The sequence below is a fragment of the Lathamus discolor genome, chromosome 14 (genome assembly GCF_037157495.1).
Source record: "Lathamus discolor isolate bLatDis1 chromosome 14, bLatDis1.hap1, whole genome shotgun sequence".
Classification (NCBI taxonomy): domain Eukaryota; kingdom Metazoa; phylum Chordata; class Aves; order Psittaciformes; family Psittacidae; genus Lathamus; species Lathamus discolor.
This window is the reverse complement of record NC_088897.1, coordinates 2699570-2713027: the sequence shown is the minus strand read 5'-3', so window position 1 is coordinate 2713027 and position 13458 is coordinate 2699570. Positions and strand designations below refer to the sequence as shown.

Genomic DNA, 13458 nt, shown 5'->3' with positions numbered 1-13458 from the left:
ATAACTGGCAAATGGAAATGCCGGCGGCATTCCACAAAGCCAGCCAACTGCTCCTGCGTGTCACAGCATGACACTGTAATATGGGTTCATCAATCATCAGTGCATTGGCTCCCTTCAATATGTTCTGGGACAGGGAGTTAGAGAAGTGGGGCAAAATTGATCAAATCACATTTCTGTTCAAAAAGACAAAGAGCAAGCCAGCCGGGAAGACATTGTCCTCTGTGCAAAGTACTATAATAGTAATATTTCTAACTGCTCTGTAACATTTTCCATTAGAAATGATTGTAAGTTCATATTTAAGTCAACCTTCATGGGGGCAGACAGCAGGGAATCCAGTGACAGCCAGTAAGACTTACTATTGTGATGGGAGTTTGACTTTTTTACCAGTCTGCGGTAATCCGTGCTGGTTTCCTGAAGGTGGGCTCCTACAGCCCCTACCAGAGAACCAAGGAATTCAGGGATAGCTTTGGAAACAGTGAATGGCATTGCTCCCCCCTAGACTACCTGTTCCGTAGAAAGCTGCTGTCCACTGTTTGGGCTCAAGGCATCAACACCATTTTAAGCTAAATCAATCTGGAACACTATTTGTTAAAGCAGGGGTTCTTCTATGAATGAAATCAAAGTGATTTATGGCGTGAAACTGTAACGCAGGCAGGATCATCTGTGTAATGGCCAAAGGCCCAAAGCTGGTAGACTGAAGTGCAGAGGCAGGGAATAACCTGCCACATGAGAGTCTCTCCAGCAGGTAACTGCAAAGACTGCATGAAAACACGATTCTGAAATAAAAATTCAATTAGGGCCCTAACAAAAGCAATACAGTCCCACACAGGGGACAGCACAGCAGCCAGAAGCTAACGCAGCCGTGTAGCATACGGAGGGTATGAACTCCTGCAACGCAGAGAGCAGAGCTTTACAGCCACCCTGCTAGCAGCTGCATCATGTGCTGTGACAAGTTAAAAGTATCAAATCCATTTTCAGACTGACCTTACATGTATCAGAGTGCTGTGGCTTTGAGGAAAACCGCACAGGAATCACAAGGCTTTCAGTTAAACGGTGAGAATAGATAGTACCAACTGTGTAAAAGAACCCCAGCAGAAATAAAGGCTGTCAGGACACTTGGAAACTGCTTCACTCTGGACCTGTTCACTCTGAGCTAGGACGTACAACTGTGGATGTGGAAAAACTACAAATACGACAAGTGACCTGCCCGTAACATGCTTTGTTTTTGGTATTCCAGTTATCTGGGGAATATTTGGTAGCACTTCCAAGGGACTGTCAGCACAAGTCAGTTCAGCTAGGACAGGTATTCTACACTAAAATTAGCTGGGGTAAAGGCAACTGTGAGCAGGTTGAAGGTCTCTGTAAATTGTGCAGGCTATTCTCTAGCTGACAGAGCAGAACAGCAGCCAAAATAAACCCGGCCTTTCTCTGCAAGCCTTCTTCCTCAAATACCTTCCTTTAGAGTAATCTTTTATTTTAAGCAAAATACATAAACAAAAGAAAATGTTAGTGTTTTACTATTGTACAAATGAATCCAAAATACCTCTTCTAATCACCACCAAAATAAATCATTGCGCTGGTTTGAAATGGTGGGAAACTTCAGCTTTCCTTTCATTCAGATGGAGAACATTTCATAGTAAGACATTCCTTTGGGATAACGTACATTTTCATGGATTCAGCTAGAAGTTATCACATATTCTTTATACCAAGGCTTCGTGCATTATATTTGGCACTGTGGGAAACAGCAACTTCCAACGGCTCTTGCTAGAGCCCCTTAAAACAACAGCTTTCCACAGACTTCCTGAAATAGCAGATATTTGTGCAACACCCCCCCCCCCCATTTTCATATTTAAATGACTGCAGCCTCTTTCTTTAGGCTAATAACTCTGTGCAGCAGTTTTCCAGTAAGCAGTTTACAGCTGAAGACACAGAACCCAGCTAAGGAAACACTCCCCTGTCCCCCTTTTCCTTCTGTTTCTTCCAGCCACAAAGCAAAGAAAAAGAAGTTTTGTTTCACAGACTGAAGCAATCTGAAAAATCAGAGCTCAGGTTGCGGACGTGTCAGCTTTTCCATCGCCGATTCTGTTTCCTTCAGCTATTCTGCATTTATTTTTAAAAGGTCATTAAGCAAGATACAAAAGGTGAAGTGCAATGTTACAGATTTATAACCTGCCTGAGCACTTGTTAGACAAAGGGTCAATGCTGCCTTTAACACAAAAGCTTAGGTAAAGCAGGCGTCTGCTTTCTACCCTGCAACATCAAAGCCCAGCAGTTAAAGGAAGCAAGACCAAACCCAGCTAAGAGTGAAATATATTAGGAGGGGATATTCACATCTGTGTTCTATCCCTTACCTTCCTTTAATCAGCTGTTAATAAATGTTATTTATTTAGTTGACCTCTACTACCCTTCTTCACACTCAACTTGTCTTTTGCTGCATTAGACTGCCTGCCACTCACATGAAAGTGAAGGCAACTTTAAAATACAGCTTTGATTTTTGGCCAAGGTAAATCAAATAGGTCAAACATCAGTCCAAGCTGCTTGTCCCTGCAGATTTCATGCTAAAAGCGAGTAATTTCTCAGGTCAGTCTTAGTTCTTACTACTTTAAACTGCTGCTAGTTTGCCTCCTGTCTCATTAAGCAGTCAAACCTTTGGATAATACTAAAAGCAAAATTTAATGAATTCTTTAATTAAGTTGCCATTTGAAAACATCACATACATGAAGGCAACCACATCCTAGCTTAGATTTCATTCATAATCAGTTAAAGATACGTAACTGGGGGGAAAGGTAAAAAGTTGAAACACGCAGCGTGATGTCTTTGTTCATATCTTATGGTCAAATGGATCCTCTGATACGCTGCCAACTGTTTATCAAAAAGCTTCCACTAAAATTCTCTTTGTTACAAGTTAAATACAGGGGCTGCCTGCACTCAAAGCGCCTGTGGGCCCAGAGGTTTATTCCCTTGTGTGTGTCGTTTAAACAGGAACATTTCTGTAGTCAAAACTGAAGATAAAAAGGGAAGAATTCACTTGCTTGCGAGCAAGGTCATAAACATGAGTGTGCACTAATGGTGAACATGCATCATTTGGGTCTTCCAGTGTGGAATCTGTTCCTGCCTTTGAAGAAGCATGCAAAGGGGTTTTACTCCAAATCAAACAGAAAACATCATCTAACAGAAAGTCATCTGTGTGTCCTGTTTGCTGGTGGATCACAAAACCTCCAGCATCGAGACTGAGGCATGATTTAAATTGCTGCATGAACATCAAAACATCAGAGCTTGAAAATCCAGCCAGATCTGCTCTTGGGAGTTTGGAAATGAGTTCAAATCATCAGAGGACTCAGGCTGAAGGGCCCTCAGAGGTCTCTAATCCAACCACCAGCCCAGAGCAGCATCCTTGTGCGGACCAGGCATATGAGGGTTTCATCCAGGGGGTGCTGGAAGCCTGTCCCACACCGCACTGCCCTCCTGAGGAGCTACTTTCTCCTTGTACCAGGTCAGAACCACTCTTACATGAATTTCTGTCTGTTGTCTCCATCCTCCTGCTTTGCACCACTGAAGAGGCTAGAAGCATCTTTGCAGTTGCCCTGTCTGTCCTGAACTGGAAAAGGCTCAGGGAAGCACACACTGTGCTCTACAAGCACTGAGCAGAGGAAGATCATCACTGCCCTCAATCTAGTGCCTCTGTTCTTGCTAACAAGGCTCCGGGTGTTCTTCACCTTCCTTCCTTCCGAGCTCATTGTCCCAATCTGTTGTTCACTTCCAGGCTGCATTGTATCACTGTGTGTTCATCCAATCTCCACGGCTGAGCTCTTCCTCCCTGCCTTAGGTAAGCCTTGATGCATAAATGCCGTACAGTTTGTTCTCCCTGTGGCACACCAGTGGCACTGGCACTGAGTGTGGTCCATGGGGCAATTGTCAAGTGTTGATGGAGAGCTTTGGAGGAGGGATCTGCCTAACAATGTAAGGTCCAGATCTCTGCAATCACATTGTTCCTTGCATTGTCTCACTACTCCAAACATCGTAATACAAACATTGGTTGTAAGGCTTTCTTAATTTGCCACTGGTGGTGTTGGATCCTGTTCCTGGCTCTGAAGCAGCAGCTTTCCTTTGTTGCCATCTAGTTCTTAAATAACGTGCACTCTTCAGTTTTCCTGCAGTTTCTCATTGGGAGGCCAAGGTTTATTTATAATACATATAAATATTTTCTCCAACAAAATGCTGCGTTAAGCGGAGGGACAACTTTAAATCTGCAAGCCACCTCAGCCACGGTATGCTAAATATCGAGAAGGGTTTCAATGAATGCTGTGCTTTCTAGCTCCCATTTCAGCAAATTTGAGACAAGACTACCCACATACCCAGAGCTACCGAAACACCGTCCAAACGTCTCTCTGATGTTAAGATTCAGTTAACGCTGTTGCCTCAAAATTACTTAACTCCAAACCTAGCCAGCACACAAGCCACCGCCCTTCCAATGAATTCATCGGATTAGTTTCTTCCTGCTATCCCAGTTTGGCCAAAACCCCTCTCAAATGGTTGGTGTAAATACAATGTAAGTTGCAAGATGCTTTCAGGAAATACAAAGCTAGAGAAGAGCTGGTGAGAAAATCTGCATTTGCAGACAGGCTCTGAAAGTCCAGATAAGAGACCTGTCTGTGAGGGAATACCGACAAACCAAAGGTATTTCAGAAAAGAACATGTATTTTACCTTTATTATTTATTAAATTAATATATTTTGTAATCCACTGTATCTGCAAGTGGTAGGGCATGCCCAAATTCAGTGATGACACTCAGCAGAAGGCTGGACTGGATCACCTTTTCTTTCCAACCTGAATGATTTTATGATTCAATAGTTCTATGCAAACTTATACACCCTGATATTAGTAATTTCTATTAAGTCTATGTTACACACTGCAGAGAAGGCGGTTGGTATAAAACAACCCCGATCCCTTCAGTTTGAGTGGAAATGTATGTTTTGTTCATGAGAGAAAAATGCCATCTGCCCTGGTGAGGCTCCCAAGAGCTCCCCACGCTTCCTGCTTTCTGAAGCAGCACAGTATTTCAGCATGTGACACGGAACTGAGAAACAACTCACTGAGACATGTTAGGAGCAGCTTGGATACACTCTTCCCAAAATCCAGAAAGCACTGTCATCACACACAGGAGCTCTATGAGCTCACTCCTTTGTACTCTGCCCCCAGTAAAACTCTGGTGCTGAAAAGAACACCATCAGCAGTACTAAGACAAATAATAACTGCTGAATGCAGTAGTAGGGGTTCTGTATTTTCAGAGAACAAACACTTTAATGTAAGCTGTGAAGCATCTGCTGCTATATTGAGTTTTGCAGGGGATGGACCTACATGAATTCTGACAAACAAAACCAGCGAGCAACCTGCCAAGGGGTATCTCTTTGCTCTCTGGTCATGACTGTTAAATACAGTGTTAAAAGCTGGAAGGCTTTTGAAGGTTCAGCAAGACAGGTAATGTGGGAGAGGAGATTCGGCTGCCTTAGCTCTGGTTTTACACTTTTATATTGACAAGAGACATGAATGACCACAGCCAGAACTGAGGTGATGGTTTATGCCTAAAGACCAAGAACACCAGAATCTGGGGTTTCAAGAGCCGTGGGTAGGTGTCACACTGCACCCCAAGCCAGAAAAACCACGCTGCTCCTTGAAACCATGGGATCCCTTCACCTCTCCCCAGACACTGACAGGACAGTCAGGAATTACTTTGATGGAAGCCTGCACAGTGGTAATTATACTGGTGACAAGAGGTAGTATGGCAGCTTCAAATCCATCAAAAGGAAGCATCAAACTGTTAGAGACCTGTCTGGAATTACCCTCTCTCAAAATCTAAGTTGTGTTTTGCCATTATTTCTCCTCATTTGTTTTCTACACCAACAGTGAACAGTGAGTGCCTGCTGTCCTTTGTACGAATGGATGGTCTTTTCATACTTGTTTAAGTCTTAAAATGAGCATCCATCCATGCGTTTGTTGTCTCCACACTCCTCACAAGCTTGTGCAAACACAGGAAAGCGGCTTGGGTTGGTTTTATCCCCATGCCTGTTCTGGGGGCATCACCACACCACCACCACATGAGGTGCAAACGCTGCCAGCAACCAGCTGCACTAAGGCACAATGATTAACGGGCAGAAATTTTCCTTGTGATTTGCAGTCTCGAGGTAATTTTTCATGAAATCTGAATAAAACACAAAACTTGATTTTCCAGTAGCCTTCCAACTGTGCTTTTAGGTGAACAATTACATGAGGCTATGACATGTCCTCCTGATGCTCTGATGTCCTGCTCCGTTACCTGTTCTCAAAGCCTACCTACAGAGTAAAGCACTGAATTGCAGAAAGTAGGAAAACTGCTAGAGTCTGGCTCACTGATAGTGATTTTTTAATCCCCAAAAGGCGAGAATCTTGAGTTTGTGTGTCTATATGATAAAACAGCCAGGATGTCACCCATCTGTTTGAGTTCCTTAGTGAGCTAGTAAAACTCGAAGTGAGCAACTATCACAACTGTGAGCAGCATTTCTACATTCTATAAATACGCTTAAAATTTTGGATTTCTATTGAAACCAGAAACACCCTTAATTTATTTTCACGTTTGTGCCCGATTTTACTAAAAGGGCCTTACCAAACATCGCTTTTAATTTTCACAAACAGGAAATCTTTTACACATGAACAAGGAAGTCGGAGGCTTGTCCCAAACAAAAGGCACAATCTTCCAAGCTTCTGTCTGGTCTTTATTTTCCTAAACCATAAATCAGCAAGTATGGATGGCTGCATTTTACTAACTTCTTGCTTCAAGTTACTGGACCTAAGGGGAAAATGTAACAAAAGCTGCAATTACTACAGACGCTGATCCTCTGGGCCCTCGGCCAGGTGTGCCCACAGCCCATGGGCTTTCTCAGGACACTTAATGGCCTCCATCTGTAGATAATGGATAAATCTATGATACAGAGAAAAGCAGTGATGCAATCTCCTGTGCCAGCTAAAGGGAGAGCAGGGAACAGGAGGATACACTCTGGCCATAACCAGCAACCCCAGAACAGATGAGAACAATAGGATGAGAATGAAAAACACTTCTGGAGTTGGGCTTTTAAGATCTAAGGGGAAGTGAGAGTGGTCAACTCCTTTTGGTAGCAGGACACCGGCAGGAGGTGGTGCAGCCATGCTTCCTGTCACACTGGGGGAAATAAGAGGGCTTTGCATAGAAAGATACTTTCTCCCTCTCTCCTAGGAGAGAAGCCAAAACCCATTCAGTTGATGGACTTTACTCAAGGTTTAAAGGAAGGCTACCTACCTACCTTCAAGTGTAGGCCATGTATTTTTAACGCTTCCGACACACATAAAGGTATGTGGGCAAATTTCCAGCTCAACCCATTCATTACAAAACAGGCCCTGCAAATTTCAGAGTCTCCTCACTCGAGCCCTGTGAAGTTTTGATCTGGGAAGCAAAAGGCATTCAAGAGCAGAAAATGGCTGCCATTTTTTTGGCAGTGCTATGATCCTTCATCTATTTAATGGCCCCGGCACACTTGTGACGCAATAAACACTTTACCCCTGAAAGCGGCACGTATGGACGTGTCTGGTAACTGCAATTTCTGATTTGTTAAAATTCCACTTTCAATACCTAAAAACCTTAACAGAGGAAATCCCTGACAGGAACAACCATAGATCCTGTTGCAGACTCATAGAACGGTTAGGGTTGGAAAGGACCTTAACATCATCCAGTTCCAACCCTACTTAAACAACACTGGGGAATTCTCACACTTGTGAAGAATGACAACTGCGAATGCTCTGAGAATTCATCGCTAGGTAGTAAAGATGATGCATTGAGCAAGCGTCCTCATTTAATGCTGCATGAATGCTCCAATTGCAGCTGATAAGGATAGCAAGAGATAGCTTCCTTTCCAAAGCATAATCCCTCGTGATGCTGATGCATCCTCAATATCCATTTAGCACCTTCAAGGGCCATAAAATAAGAACAATAGTCCACTTCCAGGTAAACATAACCACACTGCTTTGGGAAACATTCAGAAAACAAACAACCCCAAGTGATAGGTGGCTCCTGCCAGACCAGCTCTCACTGCGGACTTTGGTCCAGTTGCCAACTCAAGCAGATTCACATCCTTTCTGGAAGAAAGTGTGACTGTACTTGCAGTAGGTCTCTCATAGCCAGTGTCTGCTCACAGGAAACGTCTCAACACTGTATACAATCAAGAAGAAAATACGTGAGCAAACACTCATAGACGTAAAGCAGCAGCAGGAATGTATCAGGACACCAAGACTGTACATGAAGTACCTTTGGGTCCCTGCTTCAAAAGCATTGCTTCCGAGAGCAAAACCTTCACGTACGTAAGGGATCATTTCACTTTTGCAATGGATTGTTTTGTAAGGAGAAGTGTCATTATGGTTAACAGCAATAGTGAACAAGGGATTCAACTGAGAAAATATCAGACTTACCTTTTGTAAATAACTGAAGGGTTTCAGATGAAAATGTAGTTGAGGTACAGTTTGCTGATCAGTTATTGGAGATAGCGTTTCCTTCCTTTTCCACGATCCAAAAACCTAGTGATTCCCCTGCAGACCTTCTGTTTCCCTTCTAAACTGCAAACTACCTGCAAGCGCACACATCCAAGCAGCAGCAAGATCAGTTCTGACCTGACTCCTGTGTGCTTGTCTCTGAGCTGTTACTGCTCTACTGACTAAGATTTTTGCCTTGAACTTTCCAGTGTGTTAGCATTACGCCTTGCAGCAACTCACAACTTAGAAGCAGGATACACTGGCATGCATTAAAATAATAGCCACAAACACGAGCATCATGGATGAAAATTATTCTAGATGAAATCTCATATTCAACTTGCAGTAAAAAGGTGAAATAGTTTCTCAAATAGAACATTCTCTTTCTTCCTTTCCTTTTTCAGTCTCGGTGTTCTGACCCGACACATGCAGGGAGTGCTTCCTCTAGCAGTAACGTTATCAAATGAGCCAGATCTCTAGCAGAATTTGCCTTGCTAAACTCAGTATGTACCCTGTGCAATATATTCTAAGGACTGTTGGCCATTAGCATTGACCTCACAGTTGTCTGGATTCAGGAAGTCTGCCTTTCTAAAAAGCCACCGTTAAGTCGGTGTTTAATATGAAACTCCATCTTCTTTCTGCAGGTGGTACCAGAAACCCAACTTCAGGATGGCTTTGGGTTTTTTCCTTCTTAAAGAAAAGAAACTCAGTGGCCACGGTGGCAAGAAACCACATTTGCCATGACTTGTAAAGAAAACCAAAACGTAACCAAACACATTGCCCTCTGTGCTGACCACGGCCACAGTACAGGGACCTGCTGTGTGAACCAAGGCGAGCTTCCAGCAGTCAGACGGAGCAGATGACCTCCTTTTTTCCAGCCCAAGTCATTCTGTGATTTTACAGACTTAGGAGATTACAAACCACCACTGAAGGAAGCGACGACCGCCTGTGCCACAGCGTGGGGCTCTTCCTTCAGCTACAGGGAGGAATTTCCTTTGCTGCTGAGCAGCAGTTTCATTCTCCACCTGTGCAAACTGCAATCTGGAGAGGAGCAGGCGTCTGCACTGAGGACACACACATTATTTCTTGGCTTGTTCTTCTGAAGAGTGTTTAACTTGCATCTTTCCTTGTGCATCTGTGTCTTGTATGAATCACATATTGAGAGAAGGGTTTTTATCTCACAGAAAAAGCAGGTATCCTGCTTGACCCAAAATGCCTACTGATAGATTACACAAGCACCATTAAATGCTTACATGCAGAATTGCTAAGCGTCATTTAATTCACACTCATTTGCATGCAAAGAACTTCAGACACTGTTCCTCATGGTAAGGCAAATCCCTCTGTGCCACCACAGACAGAATGAGTGCATTATGAAACATGAGTTGAGGTTTCTGGTCACAGACAGGAGCAGGCAGGCAGCGCTGCACTGCCCCAGGTCCAGCTGAGCACAGAAGTACAGCACACGCCATTAAAAGGTTCTCATCAAACCCTCCAATGATGGAATCTGATTTTCTCATTATCCCATTATTTCTGGAACATTTTGAGGACAAGGGTTTTTATATCCGATTCCTGTTCAACTCAAAAGGAGCCTTATTTACCACAGCATGAGAACCTGGAATGACATTATTACAGCTCAAGTTTTAATTGTCCGAGTACACATCCAAAAATTACGGAATTAAATACAGAAAGAGACATTTCATTCCTCTCTGCCCCCCCCCCCCCTTAATAACCTGCAGAGGGATTCTCAAGGGTAGGTAAGAAGGAATCCCATGTGCAGCCAGTGTGCTTCTAAGCCATCACTGATCTTACTTCAGATCTATGAGAATTACACCACGGATGAGAAAATGTGAGACGCACTGACTTAATGTGCTTTAGTGCACTAGTTCTTAAGACTTACTTGTAAGAAGGAAGGTCTCATTCTCTCTCACGTATATAAGCACGTATTTTAAATGATTACATGTATTCTTTAAAATAAGAACAGAATGTTCTCAAAAGGAAACTAAAATAACTTAAACCCAAAACTTAGAGGAGCTGAACTATCCTGGGAACTCAGAACCAAGGGCTGTGCTGGACAAACCGCAAAGAATTGCTCTACGCTTACTCACACGTTTCAGTTTTCCGGATTGACAAATACATTTAAGCTTAATGAACAGTACAGCAACTTCAAAGCAGGCAAACAGCTCTTAAAAACCATCTGACAAGAAGTGACACTTCAGCTGCATCCACAGTATTTAATTTGCTTGAATAATATAGTTACAGATAAACAGGTTCACTCCATATACAATTACCGATACCTTTTTTTAATACAGTTCATATTCCAGTACATCAACACTATTTTATTTACAAGGTATTTATGTACATTAACATCTTTCTAAAGTCAGTGCATTGTCAATAAGCTTTATACAATAATTTACAAAGTGAATGTAGTTAATAGTTAACTTAATAAATTTACTACTAATTCATGAATTAATTTAATTTAAAAAAATTAATTACAACCAATGTAACAAACACAGAAGATCAAATAACATTAGTAGATTGTGCTACCTGCTTAAATTAAACATCTCAAAGTAAATCAGCTGAAAATCTTTCACTTTTCATGGAGTTTGCAGAGGGAGGAGTAGACAAACGGGTACTGAAAAAGCTTCTAACCTAGAAATTCACGAGTCGTGTTTGCTTGTCTTCAGTCTCAATGTTTAGACCACTTTAAAGATAAAAGACCATACAGCATAGGGAGCAACACTTTACAAGAAAGACAATGCTTATTTTGGAACTGATCTGCTTCCCTTTAAAGAGGCGCGACCTCCAAGGAAGACAGGGAGGTATCTGCCCAACTAAAGACAGCAAGATCAGTTGGTATCAGTTCTTAACTGGATAAAACTCAGCTCCTTCTGGAAATGACAAACTTACTGGTAGGTCTGGCATTCCTGTAAAACACATTAAAATGAATCCAAACATTTATTTCAGATCAACCGGATAAGTACTGATGTTGTTAGTGAAGATACAAAACCTGAAGAATTTGGTAGATGATATATGACAGAATTAGTAAGCTGCTTAGACTCAGCTGAAGAACAGAAGGCCAAAAGAGTGAAACGTTTATCTTCATTCAGATATGCAAACGATTTAACACTGAAAATGTTTAAAGAAATGCCTACTCAAAAAATAACCATCTTTCTTCCAACCTCTGCTAAGACTCAGTCATGCTTTCCTTCATGCAATAAGCCCGTTGACTTAGAAGAGCATGTTGCAAGGGCAGGGAAAGCAATTCTGGTTTCATTGCAAGTATATTCGTAACCTGTTGCAAAAAAACAACCCAAAATTTGAAAAGGCAACCAAATTTTGACAAAAAAGAAAACTCCATTAAATTATGAAACCAAGAAAGAAAATCCATCCATGAATGCTACGACAGCTACCTGACAGCCACAGCTTCTTCTCTGTTTGAAATACACAGTGGATAATTCACAGCCATTCACTCCAGAGCCCTTACAACAACAAAAACAAACTATGTTTTTGAACTTAATTATACGAATCTTTAAAAGTGCAAATCTAAAAGCAACACCAGTCATGAAACATAAGCTCAAGCATCTCTTTCCTTCCAAAAGCTGGGAACGTTCTGTGCAATGTGCACATTTTAAGACGCCACGCGTGTAATCGCAACTACTCTCTCCAACCTGAAGTTTCTTCTCGAGGCATCTCAAGAGACTGAGATGGCACTCTCCAGGCAGAAAAGCCATTCCTGAAACATGTTGATCCGCACAGCCAACATGTGGAGAAAAGACAATTATAATAAACCATTCAAGTGTAGAAATTAATCTCTTCTCAAATTATCATTGGTTGTGCTCCCAACATACAGAAAGAAAGCAACTGACACACATCAGTGGCAGCAAAACTGGAAACTTCTCTGACTCCTGATGATAATCCTTCATGTCTGTGCACTTTTCATTCTCTTGCTTTCCCTGTTTTGCCAATAAAATGCAATAAAACTGCAGGAAAAAGGAGGTAGCAATATCATGTTGTCCAAAGACAACACTACAATTTTTTTTTCCCCCATAACCTTAAACCTAAAGAGAGCCTTGGGGGCTTGTTAGAACAGTTGGTAAACTCCACACTACTTTGTTTAGCTCTTATTTGGACTGTTTAATTTAGCTCTTATTTGGTCCTAGTTGGCTTTTCTCAAACCATTTTACTTAAAGGCCAATGGCAGTCTCAGCCTGATGTCTAACATCAGAAATGTTTAGAGCATGTAGTGAGATAACAGAACAAAAGAATACTATCTTTATATTAACTGCTATTTAATTAGGGTTTTCTTCTTGTGCTTTCAGGTCACAGGGTACAACAACTACACTTACGTTATCTGGTTCAACAACATTCTCACCAAATGTAAGTTTCAGGATGTTATCCCTCACATTCTCGGAACAGTCCATGGAAGATCACCTGCTTACTGTAAAACACAGTACTTCTTATAATCGGACTCAAAATCTTCGTCCATGCTGCTCGTGTCTGCCATCTTTTTGCCGTCTATCTTTGGCAGAAATTGTGCATAGTCTACCCCCTGCTGCTCATAGAAAAGAATGTAGGCAGAGTCCGTGTCGATTTCATCGGGATGCAACTCCTGAGAAAGAGAAAGGCATGCTCTGAAATACGCAGGGGGACTGTTGCTTTACTGTCACTGAACTTAAAATACACCCAATTGCCCTGGAAACCATATTTTTAACTGTCTATTTACAACAAGAGGAAATCCATTTTCCTTCTCCCTTATTACAGTTATCAGGCTCCATTATTTACTTGAAAAGTGTGACAAATTTTATAGCGAGAACTGGAAATGCTTAGAAATACCGGAACTTAATTATTCAGTAATTGAATACAAAACTGCCAGCATCATGAAGAAGTATTCTTGGCCTTCCATTTTTAGTAAGCTTTCCATCAGTGTATA

General features: G+C 41.9%; 1 protein-coding gene across 3 annotated transcripts in view; it reads right to left on the bottom strand.

The window, feature by feature from the left end:
- Positions 1-10733: 10733 nt before the first annotated feature.
- The window catches only part of USP32 (ubiquitin specific peptidase 32), a 74361-nt gene continuing 71636 nt past the window's right edge, over positions 10734-13458 (bottom strand). For all 3 annotated transcript variants that reach the window (XM_065694541.1, XM_065694542.1, XM_065694543.1), the window contains exon 34: positions 10734-13137. In XM_065694541.1, coding sequence (XP_065550613.1) covers positions 12964-13137 — 174 coding nt within the window. In that variant the 3' untranslated portion in view covers positions 10734-12963. The remainder of the gene's footprint in view (positions 13138-13458) is intronic.